General features: G+C 38.8%; 1 protein-coding gene across 2 annotated transcripts in view; it reads left to right on the top strand.

The window, feature by feature from the left end:
• The window catches only part of si:ch211-236l14.4 (SITS-binding protein), a 243,510-nt gene that overhangs the window by 157,527 nt on the left and 59,544 nt on the right, over positions 1-26,439 (top strand). For both annotated transcript variants that reach the window (XM_051923465.1, XM_051923466.1), the window contains 2 exons: positions 15,199-15,387; positions 25,843-26,111. In XM_051923465.1, the coding sequence (XP_051779425.1) occupies positions 15,199-15,387; positions 25,843-26,111 (458 nt within the window). The remainder of the gene's footprint in view (positions 1-15,198; positions 15,388-25,842; positions 26,112-26,439) is intronic.

A 26,439-nucleotide genomic window follows, 5' to 3' on the forward strand; every position in this document is an offset into this window, starting at 1 on the left:
TTTCAGGCAGTGCAAAACTATAAATAACTGAAGAGTATCAAAATGTTTTAACAGGCTGCCCATCAAATAAAGCATTACTCCACTTAATCAATCATCCTCACAATATATTTAGAAAAGTACAATATAATAGTCTAAGTGGGACCTTCTCATACCCCAGATCCCAGTTTGATGGAAAAAAAAAAAAAAAAAATACCACGGTCAAAATGCTGACATGGAAGTCTTAATTAAGAAATTGAATTAAATTTGAACAGCATTAACAGGACAACCAAGAAACAGACAAAAGCAGACAGTGCTGCAATTTATTTGTTTCTACTTTAAGCACTGTTGGCATCCTGGGTTTATTTGTGTTTTTTTTTTTTTTTTTTTTTTTTTGTGCCAATGCCCTGAACCATTGCTTTTAATGATAAGATAAAGCAGGCATACATAAATAAGGGTGCTTTTTAATTAGTGGGCATATATGTTACACAAATGTCAAAGTTTGCATCTTTGATAATCTGGTCGCTCAATAAGTTCCCATCAGAATGCTACATTCACCTAATATCCAGAATGGTCTATTGTAATAAAGTATGTCTTTTGCTTCTGTTATTTTCTAACACTTTTCATAACAGACAAGTACCATTTCATGAAAATTACTATGACCATACATGCTCAAGCAAAAAAGGAATTAATAACAAAGGTTTTCATTCATTTATATTTTATTTAGGGTATGTTTTCAACTGCAAATTGTCACTGGGTGCCAATATGGTGTGTATCTTTAAGTGTGTGTGAGTGAGAGTGGTCTTTGTTATGGACTAGAATCCTGTCCAGGCCTGTTTTCAGCCTTATGCCCAATCCTGGTGAGATAGGTTTTGGTCCCTTTCACCCTTCGATTTTAGTTTAGCACATCCTGTTTTTGACTTTTTTTTGTCTACTATAGATTATATCCTTGCATACTCGCTCACTTGTGGAAATTAAGTAGAAGTGCATGAAAGAATGAAATCAGAAACCACTCCTTTATGCAAAAAAATGTGAGAATCTGGAATAAACTACTGAGTCATGTAGTTGAAGCAGACACAGCTGCAAATTTTAAAGAAGTAACTGGATGAGATATTGGGATAGCTTAGCTATTAGCTAAACAAACTAGCATAATGGACTGAATGGTCTCCTGTCATTTGTCAAATTTCTTCTGTTTCTGTGTTCTCTCATACTGGTGTGTTCAAGTCTCTGTAACTCAATTCTAGAATATACAGAAGCACATGAAGAGTGTAATGGCCTATTTGTTTGATTGTTTGTTTACTTTATGATAGGTTTGTTGCAGTTCATATTAAATTGTATCAAACATATGAATTAAGTAGTAAATTTTTGCATCGCTGTTTTTCATCTCAGTTTAGTATCCACAATCTGGCACATAAATGGCTGAAACTGAATAGAAACATCTTTAGTTCTCATCAGACTTGTAGATGTTAACTTTCATAGCCTCCTACAAGTAAACATAAACAAGACAAAAAGCAAACTAGTTAGTGATTTGTGCGTGGTGTACTGGTTGGTTGGTTGATTGATTGATTGATTTATTTATTTATTTATAACAGATTTGTGCCATACAAGTCAAACTGTATCAGAACTATCAATCAAATCATCGATTTTTGCATTATTTATCATTTAACCAATGAAAGAAAATAGGCAGTGCAGTAATATATTCAGACAGATTAATGCAGATTGCAATTATTACTACAAAGAAATATAAGTTACCATGGAACTTTTATCAGTATTCAAGAACAAGTTTTCAACACATTTTCAAAGTGTATAAAGCTTTAATGAGTTGTTTGTGAAACCAGCATGTTAACTTCATATATACAGTGTGTGTGAAAAATTCTAACCACAGATATTGCTTGACATCCCTTCTACAAATAGAGCTAAGAGTCGAGGTTAAACTATGTACTAATGCATGTTGTATGGACTGTAACTGAGATACTTGAAATTCATTTCCATGTTAAAAAAAATAAAATATGACAGATTACTTTTTTATTTCTTTATTAGGTGTAATAGGATGATAGATTTTTTTTTGTATGATTTCAGCATAAATCATATTAACAAATTAAATTATAAATTGCCATGAATTGACGTGAATAGCAATGCTCAGTATATTATTGGTATTGTGAATACTTTGGATCATGGAGGCCCTAATAATTCATCTTGCGTCCTTCTGCTTATCTTGATTAGAATAGCAGTGACAACATGCTGAGCTGGACATGCAGGGGATGATATTCTCATTGACCTTTTGTTATCCCCCTGGGGAATTCCTTGATGCCCCTAGGCCATTGAAGAGAAATAATCCATCCAGCTGGACGTGAAAAGTGAAGCTGTGCTTGCTTTCAGTCTTTACCAAACTCCCCACTGCATAATGGTTTCCAAAATATGTTTTTTTTATTTTTTTTTTTTACTTTGACAGCCCAGTTTTATGGCAGTTTTCTCATACTGTTGGAGAAACCAGCTCAAAATTCAAATCTGCCTGCAACGCATATAAGATGATAACTGCGGGAGGTTGGGAACTGTAGGTTTTAGGATGGGTTTTAATGCACATTTAGGTTAATGCCAAGGCAAATGACTACTGCCGTAGTTATTACATGTAATTATTCCGATGCTTTAATGACTAAAATTTCTCTTTGTTTACATCAATGTAAGATTTTAATGCATAAAGCATTTATGTAAATACATTTTATTGTGTTAAATTATGTACTGTACTGTGTATTGAAAATTATATTGAATTTCAGTACTTTTCATAGTAGTATTTGAAATTTTGTAATTGTGACAATCCTACACCTAACATTGTCAATTGGCCTTAGTTCAACAATGTGATTAATGAATGGATAGTGTTAAGTTACGTTTATGTTAATCAAACTACTGTTTTTCCTGTTCGTTTAAACAACTCTGTTTTTTTGTTTATTTAGTAACTGCATTTACTTGAACTTGTCTTTGTACTCTGAGCCTGAACTCCATGAAGAGCTTTATAGAAAATTAAACTGAATTAATCTAATCTCTTAAACAGTGGTTAGCATTGCTGATTGCCACTAATGTTAGAATACCTAAGAAATGTGACCTGCATCCATGTGGTTTTCAATTTATGTTATAAAGTCAGTATGGTTGTAATCCTTAGTGATCCTTATTTAATATGATCTCACTAGGAGGGTATGCTGGCACACGCTGCTGCTTTTCTCTGTGAATAGCACTTTTCATTAAAATTTGCATACTGGGTCACTTTCGGCACTGTCTGTATGTTCTTCAACTAGAGAAATGAACTGATGCCCATGCTCACATGTAAGTCTTTCTTGGTGGCCCTGATGACAATTTGAGTGCCTTTTTTGGTGCGTCTTTGTTAACGTCGTCCCAGCCGGTTCGTTTTTCACATCCCCGGCTGGATTTATTTTGTGGAATGAATTCTAAGCTGCGTAAAGTGGATTTTAATGTTCTGCGTCCTGTACAGAGATTTACTTCACAGTCATTGGTTAAATTTGAACTATTTAACTCTCAATCTATCAGCAATAAATCCATACTGATTGAAGAACACATCAGGGAAAAAGGACTTGACTTCATGTGTCTGACAGAAACCTGGCACCAGTCAGAGGTTTACTCTGCCTTAAATGAAGCCTGTCCACTTGGCTACAGTTACTTGGAGGCAGCTCGCAGCACTGGGCGTGGTGGTGGAATAGCTGTTATCCACCGTCAGGACCTGGGGTTGTTCCCTATCTCGATACCTGCAATATCTTCCTGTGAGTGCCTTGCATTTAAATGTAAGCCCCCGTTTCCCCTGACTGTTCTCCTTATCTATCGACCTCCAAAACCCAATTCTGCCTTTATTCCGGAAATTACTGATCTTCTCACAACACTCTGTGCTACTTCTGCCAACATCATAATCTTAGGAGATATAAATATTCATGTTGACAATCCCACAGGTTATCTCACTGCTGATTTCCTTGAGCTGCTAGATTCTCTCAACCTACAACAACATGTTGATGTTCCCACACATTCTAGGGGTCACACTCTTGACTTGGTCATTTCAAACTGTGCCCCAATCAGGAATCTACAGGTATTTGATCTTGGTATTTCAGACCACAAAGTTGTGTCATTGGAGCTGCCCTTTTTCTCCTCCCGTATCAAACCAAAACGACAGATCTACTTCAGAAATCTGAAGAATATCAATGTGGATGCCTTGGCCTTGGACCTTACATTTCTCTCCTCTGACTTTATCAGCTCCCTCTCTGTTGCTGACCTTGTGGATTTTTACAACCAGTCCCTGAGCAGTCTCCTGGACTTCCACGCCCCTTTAACATCTAGGTCCGTCTCATTCTCGTGCTCAGCACCTTGGTATACCTGCGAGCTGCGAAAAATGAAGGCGGCTGGGCGTGTCCTTGAGCGGCGGCTCAAGGCCTCTGGGCTGACTGTCCATAAACAGGCTTACAGAGAACACATGAGAGCGTATGCAGAAGCTCTGAAGGTTGCACGGTCCAAGTTTTATTCCACCATCATCAGAAATGGCTCCAGCAACCCTAAAAAACTTTTTTCAACCATAAATCATCTTGTCAAACCTCCTTTACCTGCCCATTCTGAGACCACTGATGACAGATGCAACATGTATATCAACTTTTTTAAACAAAAAGTTGATAATATCCGTTTACACCTCTCTACCAAGGATATCTTGCCCTTCCCAACTGTTGACTCTTTGTCTGAGACCGTCCATCCTCTTTGCTCTTTCTCTGTTGCCACACGGGAAGAGGTGGAGGATGTCATCAGGAAAATGAAACCGTCTACTAGTTCCCTGGACCCTTTCCCCTCACCCTTGCTGAGGGCCAACATTTCTGCCATCTCTCCACTTATCACCAGGATAATAAATCAGTCCCTCCTGGCTGGCCATATTCCTTCTGCACTAAAAACTGCTGTCATCAGACCTCTACTGAAAAAATCCACCTTGGATCCTGAAGTTCTCTCCAATTATAGGCCCATCTCCAATCTTCCATTTCTCTCCAAAGTCCTGGAAAAAATAGTTGCAGCACAACTTCACGATCATCTCAAACTGAACAATCTGTTTGAAAAGTTTCAGTCTGGTTTTCGCCCTGGCCATAGCACTGAAACAGCCCTGGTCAGGGTCACCAATGATCTTCTGATGACGGCAGATACTGGTTCACCTTCACTACTTATCCTCCTTGACCTGACAGCTGCTTTTGACACAATAGACCATAACATCCTTCTTCACCACCTGCAATACACTATTGGACTCTCAGGAATTGTTCTAAATTGGTTTACATCATACCTGACTGGCAGAACTGAGCATGTCGCCCTTGGCAGCGCAAAGTCCCACACCCACAACGTCGCCTGTGGTGTTCCACAGGGCTCTGTGCTGGGCCCAATCCTTTTTACTATCTACATGCTCCCCCTTGGAACTGTCATTGGCAGACATGGTTTATCGTTCCATTGCTATGCCGATGACACTCAGCTTTACCTCAGGACTACTCCCACCTCCTCTACTGCTCCTCTGCCAACATCTACATTGTCTACCTGCCTGGAGGAGATAGAGGCTTGGATGAGGCTCAATTTTCTTCAGTTGAACAGATCCAAAACAGAAGCCATCTTAGTTGGTACATCACATCATCTTCGCTCTTCTACCATCACCAGTATTACTTTCTCTGGCCAAAATATTCCTCTTTCCACATCTGTTACTAATTTGGGTGTTAGAATGGACTCCCAACTTACTTTTGACACCCACATCAAATATCTCTGTAAGTCATCTTTTTACCATCTCAAGAACATCGCCAAACTCCGCCCATTACTCACCCTGGCAGATGCAGAGAAGCTCGTCCATGCCTTTGTCTCTTCCAGGCTGGATTACTGTAATGCACTCCTCATTGGGATTCCTGGCAAGAGTATCCAGAGACTCCAGTATATTCAGAACAGCGCTGCCAGGATCCTGATGAGGGTGCGAAAGTATGATCACATCACCCCAATCCTGAAAACCCTTCACTGGCTCCCTGTTTCATTCAGAATAGAGTACAAGGTCTCCCTTCTTACCCATCAGTGCATTTATGGACATGCCCCTCTTTATCTACAGGAACTCCTTACCCCCCATAACTCCTTACGTTCCCTCCGCTCTGTACTCACTAACACTCTTCAAGTCCCCAGAACTAAGCTCAGCAGCATGGGTGACAGGGCGTTTTCATCGGTGGCACCGAGGCTGTGGAATGCCCTCCCTGATTACCTGAGAGCCCCACAGTCGACTGAGGCCTTTAAGCGAAACCTAAAAACTCATCTTTTTAGAAAGTCATTTTGTTAAAGTATTTTATAGACTCTTCTGTTCTTTTTTTTAATTTTATTATTCTATTTTTACTCTGTAGCACTTTGGGATTGCTAAAATATAAAGTGCAATATAAATAAAATTTATTATTATTATTATTATTCTGTACTTTTTGTTGTGTTTTGTGACATTTGAGTGGATTGTTGCCACCTCTATCATCGGCTTTCCTTTGTGGCTTGTAGTGCTAGAGCAATCACACTTGTTGACTGCTCATGGCTTTGTGCTGGAACCCCTGAGCTCTGGTAATTATCTTTTTTGTGCATCCTATGTTATTTCCTATTTTTTAATTAATCAAATCTCCAGTGGCATTGGTTTGTGGACTGGACTCTTGCTATGTTATTCTCGCCATCTTACCTTTTCCATTGTGGTGCTCTGCTTTTTTGTCAGCATGCTATTTCACAGTTAAATACTTGCTTTCCACTACGCAGAAATATTCTTGCAATAAACTTGTGCATATTAAATAGTTTGTCCAGAGTAAGACGTCTGACCGGAATATCCTAAAAGGCAATGGTATTGTGAAAAATCTAAAATATGAACACCGTGGATCAGGACGTCAGCATCGCCAGGCTGCGACTGTGTAGTTTACAAGCAGCAGTTGTTCTAGAATCTGCTGTTCTGTGTCAACATACCAAATCTGCATTGTACTGAAATTAACTCGGGATTTGCATACAACAAACTCTCAACCACTAACATCGCCTTGTTTAACAGCAGATCTATCAATGGCAAAGCACTGATAGGCAAGTATTGTTAGTCTAGGCCACAGCAGGTCCAGCTCAGCACCAGTCACACAAAGAGTTCCTCAGGGCTACTTTCCCCTCTGCTCTTCTGTATCTACTTGCTTCCCCTTGGCTATATTATTCATAGCTGTGGACTGGGTTTTCATTTTTTCCTTTTTTTTTTTTTTGGATACTTCGGTATATTTCAATGTTAAAAGTGAAAGTTCTTAAGAGTTTTCTCAGCTCACAACTTACCTCAGTGAAATCAAAACCTGGATATAATATAAGGTGTTATATAAATATAATTATTTTTATTATGATTATTATTTAAAATTAAACTAACAAAACTGAAGTCATGCTAAAGGGCACTAAAGCACAGCTTAAGAAATTAGCTCCTTTTCAATCACTCTTGTTCTATCTACATAAATCACATTAAGAAACTTGCTTCCGCCATTGTAACATATCCTGTGTTCCCTCATTCTTCTCCTTTTCCAATGCTGAGAAACTTATCCATGCTTTTATTACATCAGATATCAACTACTGTAACTTCCTGGAACACACCCCTGCTAATCTGTTATCACACCTTCATTTGGTTCAGAACTCTGCTGGAAGTGTCCTAACACAGACCCGCAGCAGTGAACACATCACCTATTCTGCTCCACCCATTTGTCTTTCAGGATTGAAAATAAAATTCTGTTTATAACCTATAAAGATTTAAATGACTTTGGACCAGACTATGTCAGTAACCTACTCCATCACTATGGACTAAAGTCCACTGATTTTAGCAGTCTCGTTGTGCCCCAAACTAACCTGCGTTCTATGGGTGACAGAGCCTTCAGCTCTGTAGTGCCCAGACTTTGGAACAACTTCCCTAAATTAATTCCTTCAGCAAACAATCCTTAAGCTCACTTGTTCAGGAAGGCATTTAACTTACTCTGACATTCTGACGATTCTTTCTGCTTGCCCCCTTTGTCCAGATGTCCAGTAAGATTTGTGTTTGTAACATAAACTATGTTGTTTGTTAAAGGTTTTCTGGTAGTTTTTGTATTTTATTCTGGTTTATTGTTTCTTATTGTATTTTAAAGCTGGTATATCCTGCATGATTTTTTATTTATTGTTTGACAATATGTACCCTGTTGTTGTTGTCTTTTTCTAGTAAAGGTACTGCTTTATATAAAGAACTTCTGAATAGTAGTATTATACCTTTTTGTTAATTCATTTACTTTGCAGTTTATCTGGCAAAAAATGTGATATTAATATATTATTTCCTGGCAGGAAATATTTATTATTAAATTTATTGATGTCCTGCTAGGCCATTGTACAGTAAGAGATCTTATGGGTTCATGTTTTGGTAATTACTTATAAAAGATAGGATTTTTTTTTTATTATTATACTAGCTGTACCCGGCCACGCGTTGATGTGGCTCAGTCTGGTTAAATGGAAAAGAAAGAAAAGAGAAAGCGCACGTGTCTAATATGTTTAATTTCACAATGCTTGTGGGTATACAATATTTTTTGTTGTTCCATTGTCTGTGCAGATAATAGATTGTCTGGTTTGCCGACTCTACAACACGCAACATATAATTGTCCATGTGAGAAGCAATCCGTGTCTAGATCTAAACCGCACAATTCTAAAGATTGGTCCTGAGCAAGCAGTTCTTCCACCTGGTAGCAATATCGCAGCTATTCCGGACGATGCAAGAGCTAAGGCTATGCCATTATGGGATCGAATTGCTGCCAGAATCAATCAAATTAGGAACGTTTTACCAGTTCCTCCTGGCGCATCTAAGAAGAAGATTTCTCCAACCCCGTTATTGACAGTTTGCATTATTTGATCGTAAATGCCTTTTTGCTCAAGCGTTAGCTTAGGAATATTTGATTGCACATACGACAAAAGATCACCCGTGTTGTAATTTTGTTCACGACGCAATTCTACATCGAACGAAGCAGCAGCAGATCGATTCGGTGATGGCATTCCCAATTGATTGAGAACTTTGTTCGCGATTTCTAAGCACAAATCTTCAATCATCATCAACGCTACGTTGTAGGTTTCTGCTGAGAAATCCATGTTCATATTTGAATTTTCCTTGCGTATTCGACGGAAAATATCTTCAGCCATGTGCGATTTATATTTCTCCCATATCTCTGTTGGAGATGAATGAGAGCAGGCGGTCAATATGATTGCAAACAATGCACGAATTTGATTTGGATGTGACGTGTTGCACGCGTCATTAATGCATACATCCCAGTGTCGGTCATTCTCCAATACATTTAGAGCTTGACATGCACTGCGGAAAGTGGCATGTGTAACGCCGTTGACAATTCTCAATTGCTGGAAAAACGTTCGACCGGGCACATTTACCAACAGCATGGGAAGAAAGAAGCATTCAACTTGATTGGGATGCACGGTGCACAGTCTGCCTATCGTAGTTTCTTTGAATATGCCAGGTTGTCCGTCGACTCGCTCTCCTCGTTTGCGTCGTTCAAATGATTTTCTAATCGCATTCCTTGTGTAATACGTAGGCACTTCCGAATACAGCAGTGTTTTCGCAAACGCGTCATTTTGACATAACGTGAAGAAAGCAGCTAACGTTGTAGCCGGTGGATCTAGGGCTATTTGTTGCACATTTGGAGCTGTGAAATAAACGTGTTGACCATTTTCTAGATGTACTGCTAAGTGAACAACAGCTGGACTTCGTTCATGTATGGGAAATTAAAGAATTCGCCATACAGCTTCATTGCTGCTTATGTATCTTCCAGCCTGATACTGTGCGATTTCATCGATATGTATGACCGGCATTCCTATCACTTCTTTCTGGTTGCACGCCAAAAACTGCCATGTCGCTGCCTTTATTCACGTACTTACAAATGTATTTGATCAAAATATTGAAATGGAATCGTAAAATATTTAGTATAGCGTGTGTTGCTTTTACGTCCAACAGATGGCGCTGTGTTTTCAAAATAATCATGTTTTTACCTGTCACAAGTGTGACATCTATATAATAGGTATATAAAAACACGCACGTATTCGAATGCAACGTTGTGTCTAAATTTCAAAGCAATCGGTGAAGAACTTTCGGAGATTTAAGATTTTGAACAAACGAACATTTACATTTTTATTTATATAGATAGTTTAATTGCATAGCTCATTATTGCATGGCACAGTACCTGATGCACTAAAAATGTCATTTGTCAAATCGTTCATTTGTATAGGAATTAGTCCAGTGGATCAAGACTATTATTTTTAAACGAGTTCATCAAGAACACAGGGACACAGTTGGAAACTTGTCAAAGGTAAATGTTACACAAACATTTGGAAGTTTTTCTTTACACAAAGAACGATAGACACTTGGTTGATAGTAGGACTTTATGACTTTCAAAACTCGACTTGATGTTTTTCTGGAAGAAATATGTGGATAGGACTGGTGAGCTTTGTTGCCCTGAATGGCCTGTTCACATCTAGATTTTTCTAATGTTCTAATTAAAAAGTTGGACCTAGACCAACATATTTTCAATAATTATAGACCCATATCGAATTTACCCTTTCTCTCTAGCTTAAATTACACTTGACACATTACAATTTATTTGAGAAATACCAGTCTGGCATCCATACTGGTTATAGTACAGAAATGGAAGTAATGCATGTTGTAAATGTTTTAAATTAGTTTTATTTATTGTATTTTATTTACTTATTTATTATTTTGTTTTTGTTTAAAATTTATTTTAGCCTATGTTCAGCACTTTGGTCAGCGGCTGTTGTATGTAAAGTGCTTTATAAGTAAAGTTGACTTGACTTGACTAAATGAAATTCTGATATCCTCTAATGAAGGAAATTCCACTGTAAATATGATGTTAGACTTAAGCGTAGCGTTTGACACCATTGACCTTTCTATTTTACTACACAGGTTTGAAAATGACACTGGGCTTACAGGCAATGTCCCTGCTTGGTTTAGTTATTATTTATCAAATCGATTTCTGTACATACAGAAATGTGCTGACAGCACTCCATCATTATAGGCAAAAGTGAGACATGGTGTCCCACAAGGCTCAGTCCTGGGATCTTTACTGTTTTAACTTTACATGCTTTCACTGGGATCTGTCAATAGAAAACATAGCGTTACCTTTCACTCGTATGCAGATAACACACAGTTATACCTTTCTTTTAGACCAAATGACATTTCTCAGATGCTGTCCTAAATGTGTTTGTGAATTAAAGTAGTGGATGGGTAAGAAGTACTTGCCTTTAAACACAGATAAAACAGATGTTAATTATTGGAGAGAAAGATGCTGATACAACAATAGTTTGCCTTTATTTAACTCAGTTGGAGTCACCATTAGTTTTACTAAAACAGCCCACAATCTAGGTGTTATCTTTGACTCTAGCATGTCATTTAAAGCGCACATTACAAAAACACATTTCTTCTATCTTAAAAATGTTGGCTAATTAAGGTATTTTCTAAATATGCAGAATACTGAGATATTCAGTTGTGTATTTATTTCTAGTAGGATTGACTATTACAGTGAAGTGTTCACGGGATGTTCTAATTATTCTTTATATACAGTAGCTTTCAGTTAATGCAAAATGCTGCTACAAAAATTATTACAAGAACACAAAAATATGAACACATAATACCAGTTCTTAAATGGTTAAACTGGCTCCCAATTAAGTTTAGGGCAGATTTCAAAATCCTCCCTATCGCATACTATATAAACCCTTAAATGGCCAAAGTCCAGTTTACTTATCTGAACTTATCATTACTTACAAACCACAGTGCACATAAAGATCTCAAGATGTTATGATTCCAAGGATTGATAAAATAACAGTGGGAGGTTGAGCTTTTAGTTACAGGGCCCCAAAGCTGTGGAGTGGTCTGCCTGCTACTATAAGAGATGCCCCTTCAGTCTCAGCTCTTAAATCCTGGCTGAAGACTCACTACTTCAGTTTAGCATACTCTGACTAGAACTGCTGATTAACTGGGCATAATTCATCTCTGTTGTTAGTCATTAGTACAAAAACATAAGTAATATATTTATAATTTGTTACTAACCCTCACCTACTCTGTTTCTCTTCTCAGTACTCACATGTGGCACTTGGTGCCACTGCTCTACTGGCAAGTTGTTTGTAAAAGTCATCTCTGATAAAGGAGCTTTGGAATCATTGGGTAGAGGGGTCCTTTCATCAGATTGGCAGGACCAGCACTGATTCAGCTGTGGAATGGCCAGTAGGTGGGAGGTAGCTTGTTGGCCACAGTCTCCAGGACTGAACAAATCTGAATCCTCATATCTGATATAATCTGTTCTTGCATTTTGCGTTGTAGTTTGTACTATTACTATTATATTACTGCATTTTATTCTATTCCTGAGGTGGCAATGATTGGTTGGCCTTTTAGGTCTGTTTTGTGTATTCTATTGTACAGTATTTACCCCATGTCTTTGACATCCATTGCATTCCCAACCTACCTGGAAAGGGGTCTTTCTCTCAAATGCTTTCCCCAAGATTTCTTCAGTTTTTTTTCTATACAAGGGTTTTTTAAGGAGTTTTTTCTTGTTGTCTTAGGGAGTCAAGGCCAGGGGGCTGTCAAAAAACAGGGCCAAATGTTCTCTTGTGACAATAGTTTTAATAGTTCAATAAAAATGTTTAAACTTCATTCTTTCATGATTACTTTAATCTCTGAACAAATACTTTATACTTAAAACAGAAAATTATCACAATTTAAATGGCAATTTTAGTTAAAAATTTGCAATGAGATATTTTTTTCAAAATCGTATGGTCATGTCTCCCAAGGAGTGGTGTCTTTAAGAATAGTTGTACTTCTACTCATAGCACATGTGTGGTTATCCAGGGGTCAGATGAACATGATGGCAACGTTTGCCACAGGTCTTTGCTATCTCTGTTACTGGTCTAATATTAGCATAAGACTCTGATTTGAGTTAGTGTTTTTTTCACAGCACTCTGCAAGTTTTTAGTTGAATTCATTGTGGAGTTATGGTACTGTCATGATCTGGTCTGTTTTCCTCCGGTGATTCTACCTTTTTGGCCTCCTTTGGCTCTTTTTTCCTCCATTTTTGGAGAGGTCTTTTATTGGGCTGAACGTATTGTTTCCTGCATTGGCTTAGTAAGTCCATTAAACCAAAGATTAATTTTGTCCTAATTTTAGTTGTGGCTTCTCACCAATTATAGCATGGTTATGGGAGGCCTAACCACTTGCCTTGGAGCCTTAGGTACTCTAAAGTTTGTATTGCTATTTACACTAGCATTTGCTAAGGATTACTTCGGGCCTTTCTGTTAAAATATTGTTTATTAGTATAAATAGTCTTCATTCTGATTATTACATTTTAGTACTTCATTCTTAACTACAGTTTAAGCTCTCTTGTTTTATTGAACAGTTCCCGATTTCCTATTTCTCAGAGTAATCCTAAGTTTTTCATCTGTACTAGTAATTGGCAGACAGTTTTTTATGTGGTCTGTCACTTTAGTTTTTAATCATGTTTATTTGTACCTTTATTGTAACTATTATTTGTCTGTTTATTGTGTGTATCTAATAAATATTAAGAAAAAAATTAAATTCATCTAATTTTTGCAACACATTACACTATATCAGTAAAGCTGTTCCCAGGCAATATTTGCTGTTTGCATTAAATCAGGTTTTCAGTCTGGTTTTGCTCTTCCATGTATTGTGCACATTCTCTTTTCATGCTGTAGCTATTCACCCTGATTACTTTTAGATGCTACTTGAAATTTGTTAGACATTGTGTGGCTGCTTGAAGATATTTAGGCACTATGTTTCTATACGATTTTGATTCCTGTTGGATTCTTCAGTTTATTGTATATTTTATAGTAAGTGTGCTGTCTAAAGTTTTTCTTGTAATTATGTTGTCATTCTTTGTTGGATCTTCACTACAACCAATTTTGGTACTTTGGATATAATGGCAGTAAAGTTTTTTGAGTTCATTTAAATTATTAAATTCGGAGATTAAGTTATCACTATATTTCCACATTTAGGTCTGGACTTCTGGTTCATGCTTGGTTCAGTTCGGAGACCAGTGAGCACATTTTCCCATGAGAAAATGCTATTTATTATTAATGTAATAGGTGACCGAGATTAAATAAATAAATATAAATCTAAACTTATAAGACTGGCAGTGGTTAAGTCAAGATCATATTCAGTGAAGCAATGAATTAACACTGAAAGTTCTAAACAAATACTTTATTTAAATATTTTGTATTATGTGAAAATTTCTTTATTTTATATAGATTGTTGGTGAATTGCATCAATCCAACCCGCTATATCCTAACACAGGGTCATGGGGGTCTGCTGGAGCCAATCCTAGCCAACACAGGGCGCAAGGCAGGAACAAACCCCGGGCAGGGCACACACACACACCCACACACCAAGCACACACTAGGGACAATTTAGGATTGCCAGTGCACCTGACCTGCATGTCTTTGGACTGTGGGAGGAAACTGGAGCACCCAGAGGAAACCCACGCAGACACGGGGAGAACATGCAAACTCCATGCAGGGAGGACCCAAGAAGTAAACCTGGGTCTCCTAACTGCGAGGCAGCAGCACTACCCACTGCGCCACCATGCCGCCCCTGGTGAATTGAATGCTATAGTTAATTCAGACTGTTTTGCTATGGTTTTCCTTCCAAAATCCATCTAACCACTAGTTTACTAAATCACCTTGATCCAGTTTTATTTTTACTGGTAGCAGGAGCATATGCCTGTAGCACTGGGCATATGGCTGGAATTAACTGTGACTGGCCCCCAGGTCAGCACAAAGCAGAATCATAAATGCAACGCAGCCAATTTAAAGTTGCCATTCAACTTTAAATACAGTACAGCTTTATGTTACAGCAGTAGCAAAGGCCCTGTAAGACCTTGGGATATCATGTTAACTTTAAATAAAGTGTGAGTACCAGGATCCCAATGCTATCTTCTGGCGTTTCTCTCCACCATCATGTCATTCACCAATATCCCATTTAATGCATTGCCTTTTTGTCATTTTTTGACTTTGGTATGTTCAGAAGAGATGGATAAGATAATCAAGGTAGTTATGGTACATGTTCTAAAACAGTAGCTGTTCCAGCTGCTTCTAGGTGTGTTTTTGTCTAAAGTACATTGAGAAGATATTTCTTTTCTTCCCTTTTTTTAACAGGACCATGATTCTTTCTTCGGCAGGAAAAAACATATAACAAGAGAAATCTGGGATCTTCCAATTGTTAAACTTCTAAACATTTCCATTACCCTGTCGCCATACACCAGTGTTGACACCAGTCAATTCCAGAGTTTAATACAAGAGGGTAAAGAAAACTTTTGGCTTTCTTCACAAAGAGATGCACATCAGGTGAGGTTTCTTCTCCATTTTTAATTCCTTTACCAATTATGTTACAAAAAATGTTACACAATGACCTCTCATGTTTTTGGTCCATCCAGGTAAAGTTCATTTAATTTATTAGATGCCATATAACTTTTTCCATCCATATATATTCTAAAAGCTAGAAGCAAAATCTGTTTGTCTACCGTCTGCTACTACAATAGATGTAAATCACAGGATGATTTCTCCTCCTTTGCAAAACGTCACAATAAAATACTATTGCGGCTACCCGGTTTCTCAGTATATCCTATAATGTTACTCAGAAATATTCACTTTCATTGTTTTCTGCACAGAAACTTTTCCATTGCTGCTGCTTCTACAAAATTATATAAACAATGAGAATCCATAACTGTTTCTCAAACTCCTGCAATTAATGCTTTTTGAAATTCATGTTGTAAAAACTGTACATGTAGAAGGTTATTTTTTGTTTAGTTCATTAGAGTTTTTGCATTGCCATACTTTAAAGTTACAGTTGCTACCTACTTTAGGTGTTTCAGCAGTCCATGTAAAATCAATTTAATGCCATATGCTATTTAAATATGTCTGTTATTTATATTGTTTTGTACACATTATTATTACTTAGCTGCAGAATAATAACCAGATTTCCTTATGATTCTCCTGTACTGACAAAGAAGCAAAAATATACATTCAACAAAATGATTTCAGCTAAATATTATTATAATATTTTCCAAACCAGCCTTATCTGTTATAGGATTTTGGCTGTACAAAGAGTAATAGGGTAACCCAACGACAACATATGCTGTTATATGCTTTCAGTAAGGGCCATCAACATAGCTTTTACTTTATATTAACTTGTTACAGGCACTTAAATTATATAACAGCTTTGTGTCTTTTTTTGTTAATATGGGAATATGCTTATTGTACATATGTTCATAACAAGAAAAAAATGCATTGCTCATTTGTTAAGTGATGAATGTCTTTTGAATGTGCAGCTGCATTTAACTCTGTTTAGATAGATAGATAGATAGATAGATAGATAGATAGATAGATAGATAGATAGATAGATAGATAGATAGATAGATAGATAGATAGATAGATAGATAGATAGATAGATAGATAGATAGATAGATAGATAGATAGATAGATACTTTATTAAACCCAATGGGAAATTCACATTCTCCAGCAGCAGCATAATGATACAATAAATAATATTAAATTAAAGAATGATAATAATGCAGGTGAAAAAACAGACAATAACTTTGTATAATGTTAAATGTTAACGTTTATACCCCCGGGTGGAATTGAAGAGTCGCATAGTTTGGGGGGAGGAACGATCTCCTCAATCTGTCAGTGGAGCAGGACAGTGACAGCAGTCTGTCGCTGAAGCTGCTCTTCTGTCTGGAGATGATACTATTTAGTGGATGCAGTGGATTCTCCATAATTGATAGGAGCCTGCTGAGCGCCCTTCGCTCTGCCACAGATGTTAAATTGTCCAGCTCCATGCCACCAGTAAAGCCTGCCTTCCTCACCAGTTTGTCCAGGCGTGAGGCATCTTTCCTCTTAATGCTGCCTCCCCAGCACACCACCGCATAGAAGAGGGCGCTCACCACAACTGTCTGATAGAACATCTGCAGCATCTTATTGCAGATGTTGAAGGACGCCAGCCTTCTAAGGAAGTATAGTCGGCTCTGTCCTTTCTTGCACAGTGCATCAGTATTGGCAGTCCAGTCTAATTTATCATCCAGCTACACTCCCAGATATTTATAGGTCTGCACCATCTGCACACAGTCACCTTTGATGATCACGGGGTCCATGAGGGGTCTGGGCCTCCTAAAATCCACCACCAGCTCCTTGGTTTTGCTGGTGTTCAGGTGTAGGTGGTTTGAGTCGCACCATTTAACAAACTCATTGATTAGGTCCCTATACTCATCCTCCAGCCCATTCCTGATGCAGCCCACGATAGCAGTGTCATCAGCGAACTTTTGCACATGGCAGGACTCCGAGTTGTATTGGAAGTCCGATGTATATAGGCTGAACAGGACCGGAGAAAGTACAGTCCCTTGTGGCGCTCCTGTGTTGCTGACCACAATGTCAGACGTGCAGTTCCCAAGACGCACATACTGAGGTCTGTCTTTAAGATAGTCCACGATCCATGCCACTAGGTATGAATCTAATCCCATCTCTGTCAGCTTGTCCCTAAGGAGCAGAGGTTGGATTGTGTTGAAGGCGCTAGAGAAGTCTAGAAACATAATTCTTACAGCGCCACTGCCTCTGTCCAAGTGGGAGAGGGATCGGTGTAGCATATAGATGATGGCATCCTCCGCTCCCACCTTCTCCTGATATGCAAACTGCAGAGGGTCGAGGGCGTGTTCAACCTGTGGCCTAAGGTGGTGAAGCAGCAGCCTCTCCATGGTCTTCATCACATGTGATGTCAGAGCAACAGGCCGAAAGTCATTCAGCTCACTAGGACGTGATACCTTTGGGACTGGGATGATACAAGATGTTTTCCAAAGCCTCGGGACTCTCCCCTGTTCCAGGCTCAGGTTGAAGATGCGCTGTAGAGGACCCCCCCAGCTCCGATGCACAGACCTTCAGCAGTCGTGGTGATACTCCATCTGGACCCGCTGCTTTGCTGGCACGAAGTCTCCTCAGCTCTCTGCTCACTTGCGCTGTTGTTATTATGGTTTGTTATTATTATTGTTATTATATGTTTATTACAGCTTCATTTTAATTTTTATTTATTCATAGACACTTTTTTAATTAGAAATTCATTTTTGCTTTTACTGCTTTTAATATGCTAACTTATGTCTGTAACTGTTATTTTTTATTACTGTTATTAAAAATAATTGGTTAAGTTCAATTTTCTGTTTTTTTTTTAAACACAGATTACCGCTATGCAAAATAGTAATTATTCAGCATAATTGTTGAGCATTTTTAATATAGACTATGTATTAACCAGAAAAAATGTAATTTCAAGTGCATAAACATAATGGAAATGGTCACGTGATGAAGGCAGTGACTTTTTTTTTTACTATCTCCAAATAAGGGGTGCCACCACTACTATATCAGATTTCTGTGGGAAGCACTGACTTATACATTTACTCATATGACTTTCTTCCTGCCTTATACGTATGAAATGCTCATTTGTTTCTGGACTTCTAGTAGATGACAGTTTATCAAAGAATGTGCTTGTGTAGTTTGTTGGACATTCAAAACAGATGAGCTCGCTGAAATGTTTATTACAGTTTTCCATCCATACATATGAAAAAAGGAAAACCATACTTCCAAAAAAAAAAAAAATTAGTGTCACAATATTTCACCTGCATCATATTCATCACATGTATGTAATGCCACTGTGCCTTCCATGCATATTGTATGCAGGATAAACTTGCATATTGTTGGCCTTCTAGATAGATAGATAGATAGATAGATAGATAGATAGATAGATAGATAGATAGATAGATAGATAGATAGATAGATAGATAGATAGATAGATAGATAGATAGATAGATAGATAGATAGATAGATAGATAGATAGATAGATAGATAGATACTACAGCAAGCTATTAAATTAATAAGTGCTTATTTCTGTCCTGTGATTCTCTAAAGACTGCCATGTCTTTTGGACAATATACAACCCAAAATGATAAAAACGGAATTAGTGTAGTCTGTGAAAATCTAAGCGTTCGGCTCTAAACCACAATAGTTTTTCTCAAATTCATAATGTACACCTGCCACATTTGAAAAACTTAAATAAAGTAGACCCCCGCGAAGTCATGGTTCAGAGTTCGCGGCCTCAGCCATTCACGGATTTTTCCTTAGAACCTATCTAATAATTGTTAGCGGAAACCACAAATATCGTCTGCAATTTTTATGGCTTTTTTCGTGGCAATACTGTACTGTAGGGAGAACAGAAAGCAACTGTAGAGGAAACGCGGCTTGGGATGGTGAAAGTAGCCAATAGAATTTGAAACTGCGACTCCCAGCAGTCCCTGCAGTGGCTCTGATTGGTCTTCTGCTGAGGGTGCTGGGGCTATTGGGGTCAAAGGATGTCAGCGCGGCTTTTAAAAAGGGGGCCCACTGACCAAAAGCAAAAAAAAAAAAGTTTTTGTAATTTGTGTTACAAGTTCCTGTCTCTCTGCCTGCCTTCTGTTGGGCTAACTGTACTTATTCATTTTGTCCTGGATCGTTTCGTGTTTGGCGTCTGCATTGTCTGCCATCTGCCTGTGTACATGAGGACTGTAAGTGGATTCATGGCCATCCTGCAAAGAAAGAAGCGCTCCTGAACCCATCTTCACCATTACAGGAACTAGTGGTAGGACTATCTTTACATTCCCATTCAACATGCGGATCTCTGGACTATCTATTTTTATCATGAGATTTCATCCGTTGCCGTTTTTCATGATTTACTGTGTGTGTTTTGTTGGTGCTTTATTGTATTTAATGTGTAATCGCTGTAAGGAGAACAGGAGTGGATTGTTGTTTTCATTACATTCTTTATTTGCTGTTTGATTACCGGATTGCTTTGTTTTTGTCTCTGTTTGTGAGTGCGTGCATTACCTCTGTGTGCTTGCGTGCTGCCAGTTCAAGCGCAGTTGGCTTGGTGATTTACTTAATTTCATCCATGGCGTCAGTTGCATCTTGTACATATTGTTCCAGTAGTTTTTTAAATAGTGTTTACAGTTCATTAGCAATGTGTAAAATGATCAGTGTTGCAGTAATTGTGCAAAAAAAAATGTGTTCTATTAAAATTTCAGTTTTTCTTTGTGAATTGTGACGTTTACTTAAAGTGCAGCAAAAAGTATTTGGTGTCCAGGGATGCATTAACCCCCAAGTATGTGGCAGTTTAAGGGTTAAAGCCCCAAGATGCCGCCAAAACGCCCTGCACCTTCTAAGGTTTTTGGAATTGAAAACGCGCTTGCATGAATTACGGTACGGTATATAGCGATAACATTGTATTTTACAGTGCATCCGGAAAGTATTCACAGCGCATCACTTTTTCCACATTTTGTTATGTTACAGCCTTATTCCAAAATGGATAAAATTCATTTTTTTCCTCAGAATTCTACACACAACACCCCATAATGACAACGTGAAAAAAGTTTACTTGAGGTTTTTGCAAATTTATTAAAAATAAAAAAAAACAGAAATCACATGTACATAAGTATTCACAGCCTTTGTTCAATACTTTGTCGATGCACCTTTGGCAGCAATTACAGCCTCAAGTCTTTTTGAATATGATGCCACAAGCTTGGCACATCTATCCTTGGCCAGTTTCGCCCATTCCTCTTTGCAGCACCTCTCAAGCTCCATCAGGTTGGATGGGAAGCGTCGGTACACAGCCATTTTGAGATCTCTCCACAGATGTTCAATCAGATTCAATTCTGGGCTCTGGCTGGGCCACTCAAGGACATTCACAGAGTTGTCCTGAAGCCACTCCTTTGATATCTTGACTGTGTGCTTAGGGTCGTTGTCCTGCTGAAAGATGAACCGTCGCCCCAGTCTGAGGTCAAGAGTGCTCTGTAGCAGGTTTTCATCTAGGATGTCTCTGTACATTGCTGCAGTCATCTTTCCCTTTATCCTGACTAGTCTCCCAGTCCCTGCCGCTGAACAACATCCCCACAGCATGATGCTGCCACCACCATGCTTCACTGTAGGGATGGTATTGGCCTGGTGATGAGCGGTGCCTGGTTTCCTCCAAACGTGATGCCTGGCATTCACACCAAAGAGTTCAATCTTTGTCTCATTAGACCAGAGAATTTTCTTTCTCATGGTCCGGGAGTCCCTCAGGTGCCTTTTGGCAAACTCCAGGCGGGCTGCCATGTGCCTTTTACTAAGGAGTGGCTTCCGTCTGGCCACTCTACCATATAGGCCTGATTGGTGGATTGCTGCAGAGATGGTTGTCCTTCTGGAAGGTTCTCCTCTCTCCACAGAGGACCTCTGGAGCTCTGACAGAGTGACCATCGGGTTCTTGGTCACGTCCCTGACTATGGCTCTTCTCCCCTGATCGCTCAGTTTAGATGGCCAGCCAGCTCTAGGAAGAGTCCTGGTGGTTTCGAACTTCTTCCACTTACGGATGATGGAGGCCACTGTGCTCATTAAGACCTTCAAAGCAGCAGACTTCTTCAAGACTTCATGCTTGGTTTGTGCTCTGACATGAACTGTCAACTGTGGGACCTTATATAGACAGGTGTGTGTCTTTCCAAATCATGTCCAATCAACTGAATTTACCACAGGTGGACTCCAATTAAGCTGCAGAAACATCTCAAGGATGATCAGGGGAAACAGGATGCACCTGAGCTCAATTTTGAGCTTCATGGCAAAGGCTGTGAATACTTATGTACATGTGCTTTCTCAATTTTTTTTATTTTTAATAAATTTGCAAAAATCTCAAACTTTTTTCATGTTGTCATTATGGGGTGTTGTGTGTAGAATTCTGAGGAAAAAAATAAATTTAATCCATTTTGGAATAAGGCTGTAACATAACAAAATGTGGAAAAAGTGATGCGCTGTGAATACTTTCCGGATGCACTGTACATTCTAGCACTGCGGGAGACATAGCAGCGCAGTATACAGTTTTACCTTTACATTCTTTTTCTAGGTAATGTATTAAGCTGAGTTTGAAATTAAATTAAAGTGTTTTGGGGACATATTTAGGGTTTAAACTATAAAAATAGATATTTGTTTTAACTACATCCAAAATTCGCAGTTTTTCACAATTCGCAGGTGCTCTAGGAACGTAACCCCGTGAATTTTGGGGGTGTACTGTACTAATATTAAAAAGTGACATGCCCATAACAATGTCCCTCACTAAATGCCTACAAACAAGAAAAAGGGAGTTAAAAATGAGAACTAACCCATTGTTTAAGTCTTGAAAAACAAACGTTCTGTTTTATTGAATGTTGTTATATACATTTTTTTAACATAGTGCCATGCATACCTGTTTAGAAATGGTGCACTGAAGATTAATTTTGCTAAAAAGATCATCTTTTGAAGAATGCTGGTATTAGAATGTGTCTGTTTGTTATAACAAGAAAGCATGTAAATGAAACTGTTTACATAGGACCATCATGACGTTGGGTCACTTAAATTTAATTACACAGACATCAAAGGATCCAACATGTGGAAAAAGAAAATAATTTTTCCCAACACTCATCTATAGAAAGAAGATAAAATAGTTTGCAAAGTCTTGTTTCACTCACATGACCGTACTTTATCAGTTAAGCACTAGAAACCGCACAGTGCTAAACACTAAATTAAAACACAAAATAAATATGCACACAGAAATCCAAAACAGTAGCATAATCAAAGATTATCAAAGCAAGAAGCAAAAAGCTTACATGTAATGAAGTACAATGTCTGATTCTGACTGACTCTGGCAATTCCAAAAATAATCCTGAAAACAAAAATTTGAAACATGTACCTAGGCCTCATTTATTAGGAACAGCTACCATCACTTCACAACAAGGTCACACTCATCATGTGGTCTCGCAGTGTGGCAGTCGTCAAGGATCCAGGAGAACGTTGAAAGAATTCTAGCCATACCAAACAGCCTGAGGAAAATAAAACACAAATTTAAAAACAATTTATTTTTATATAGCCCAAAATCACACAAGAAGTTACACAATGGGCTTTAACAGGCCCTGCCTCTTGACAGCCCCCCAGCCTTGACTTTCTGAGAAGACAAGGAAAAACTCCCAAAAAAACCCTTGTAGGGAAAAAAATCGAAGAAACCTTGGAACCTTGTGGGGTGGGGAGCGTACACAGGGCAGGGACGTATTCAGAGGGAGCGTATGACCCGCACTCAGTGGGTATTCCTCGTTCGTGGGGAACAATTCGAGAAAGAGCTATCAATCTGTCAATCCTCTCCATGTCCGGGCAGGGTGAGGTTTCCCATGTTGAGTCAAATAAAGCAAGATTTGTGTGTGGCGAGTTGTTGTGTTTGAGCACATGAGCAGGCACCGTGAATGCCTTGAGAGCGTGGGTGGACGCGTGCCGGATGAATAATGAGTATCTATATATCTTCTTAGATATAGGCAGCGTCTGATAGTTGTGATGGTTTTACACTCCAGCACATTGGGGTTGAACGCTGGTAACAGTCAGGCGGGCAGGCGTATTAGAGTTGGTAGGCGTGTCTCTCTAGCGGTTCGAGTTCTTGGGCGGTGCTCTGTCGTTTGTATCACACGGTCGGACGACTTGGTGGATTATATATGATGATGATTAAATGTTGAAATCCTTCGAGGAACTAATTAACTAACACCAACCCCGCTTGTGCATATTAAATGTTGAAATCCTTCGAGGAACTAATTTACTAACTAACACCAACCCACCCCCACACACACACACACACAGCTTATGAGAAAAAATGCGCCCGCACAGTCAGACAACTTGGTGGATTATATACAGTAATCCCTCCTCCATCGCGGGGGTTGCGTTCCAGAGCCACCCGCGAAATAAGAAAATCCGCGAAGTAGAAACCATATGTTTATATGGTTATTTTTATATTGTCATGCTTGGGTCACAGATTTGCGCAGAAACACAGGAGGTTGTAGAGAGACAGGAACGTTATTCAAACACTGCAAATAAACATTTGTCTCTTTTTCAAAAGTTTAAACTGTGCTCCATGACAAGACAGAGATGACAGTTCCGTCTTACAATTAAAAGAATGCAAACATATCTTCCTCTTCAAGTCAGGAGCAGATGTCAGAGAGATAGAGAAAAAAAGCAAACAAATCACTAGGGCTGTTTAGCTTTTAAGTATGCGAAGCACCATGGCACAAAGCTGTTGAAGGCGTCAGCTCACACCCCCTCCGTCAGGAGCAGAGAGAGAGAGAGAGATAGAGAGCCAGAGAAAAACAAACAAGCACAAATCAATACGTGCCCTTCGAGCTTTTAAGTATGCGAAGCACTGTGCAGCATGTCGCTTCAGGAAGCAGCTTGCACAGAAGGTAGCAACGTGAAGATAATCTTTCAGCATTTTTCAGACGAGCGTCCATATCGTCTAGGTTTGCGAACAGCCCCCCTGCTCAATCCCCCTACGTCAGGATCACAGAAAGTCAGCACAAGACAGAGACAGAGAAAAGTAAGTTGGATAGCTTCTCAGCCTTCTGCCAATAGCGTCCCTTGTATGAAATCAACTGGGCAAACCAACTGAGGAAGCATGTACCAGAAATTAAAAGATCCGTTATCCGCAGAAATCCGCGAACCAGCAAAAAATCCGCAATATATATTTAAATATGCTTACATATAAAATCCGCGATGGAGTGAAGCTGCAAAAGTCGAAGCGCGATATAGCGAGGGATTACTGTATGATGAACATTTGCAAAATCCGTAACGCTGCTTTTAGTAAGTACAATGCACACGCATTTGTATAGTAAAAGGCAAAGTATCCGCGACAAACAAACTGTTATAAACGCTGCATACCAAGCCGCGGCGTATATTACGCCACATAATCACGCTGCTTTTTAAATGTTTTTTAAGCAGAGGGAAAAAAATGAACATTTGCAAAATCCGTAACGCTGCTTTCAGTAAGTACAATGCACACGCGTTTAATTTGTCGGCCACTTTTTGCCAGCCATCTTTTCTGGTTTGGGCTGATTTTGCAGTGTTACCGCTTGTGCATATTAAATGTTGAAATCCTTCAAGGAACTAATTAACTAACACCAACCCTCCCACACACACACACAGCTTGTGTGAAAAAATGCGCCCGTACTTTCATAATTTTGTTGCAGCCTGTTAACTGTTTTAGACGCTGCATTCAGCAATTCACATCTGCGACAAACATGCCTCTTTTCACATGGTCCTGCTTTGGTGGGCGGGAAACGTTTTCCATGTTCCTGCAGGACCATCTAAGAAGACGCATGTTTGTCGCAGAAACGAATTGCTGCATGTAGCGTGTAAAACAGTTTGCTATGGTGCACGCGGTCGTGCGTCGTAAGCGAAAAGTCAACGTGCCTCAGAGGTGCATGTATACTGTAGCCCAGACGAAGATAAATGACAGCGTTTTTTCCCAGTCGACGCGTCCGAGTTGGTGGGCGTGGCTCTGCGAGTTGTCGTCGTAATCCAATGGTCTTAGAGTTGGTGGGTGTGGTTCCTTCCTGCGTGCGCCATGGGAGGCTTACTTGTTGGCGTGTTAGTGAATCCACGCCCCTTCCGGCGTGCTTTCCATGGGTGGCTACTTGTCTTCCGGCTTAGTGAATTATATATATAGACAGTAGATAATGACAACAGGCGATTTTTTTTTTAGTTGAACCAGACTGAATACTGTCAGAGTAGTTGATCACTTTCTGAACCCACAAGTTGATCACTTTCTGAACCCACTAGTGAACAGAAGAATAAAGTCTTCAGTTAATTCTGTGTTTTTGTATTGTTCAATATTTTTTACAGTTGTTTTGGAGCCATCTTTATTTTCAAAGTCATTCAGTGGAACTTTCAAATTTTACATTCTGTTTTCTTTTCTTTTAGGCACCATTGTTGACAAAGTGGAAGGGCAAGTTTTCTGTGAAGCTAAACATCACAAATCACATTGCAGTCAGCTGGTTTTTGGACAGAGTGAACAAATTTCAAGAGAAACTAGGAGTGGAATACATCACATTAGAAGGTGGAGAAGGCAACCTCTTTACAGAACATGGTCTGAATGCTCCTAAAATTTTGGTTGGGGATGAATACATTGGTCTCTTAGCTGCTTTAGCATCCAGAATTGGGAAATCATCGATTATAACAGCTGGGACAAGGTATGCTTAAACAAAGAAAGCATTTTTAAGTGTAAATTAATTCTGGTCTTATTGACCAGATAAGCAGCAAGAATGGAGTCCAATAAATATAGAAGACAATTTTCCGCAACAAAATTTGAAAATTCTTAATAACTAAGAATTTTGAAATTGAGTTTTTAATATTAAAGTTCAATTTATAGTAATTTAAAAAATCTAAATTAGATTGTATTTGAGCACAAACGTTTGTCAAATGAGAAGTCAATAGATTTTACTTTGGGGATATCAAAATCAATTGTATAAAAGTGCAAAGAAAAAAAGTTAAATTCATTATTCAAATGGTCATTACATC

The sequence above is a fragment of the Erpetoichthys calabaricus genome, chromosome 2, assembly GCF_900747795.2.
Source record: "Erpetoichthys calabaricus chromosome 2, fErpCal1.3, whole genome shotgun sequence".
In the NCBI taxonomy this organism is placed as follows: domain Eukaryota; kingdom Metazoa; phylum Chordata; class Cladistia; order Polypteriformes; family Polypteridae; genus Erpetoichthys; species Erpetoichthys calabaricus.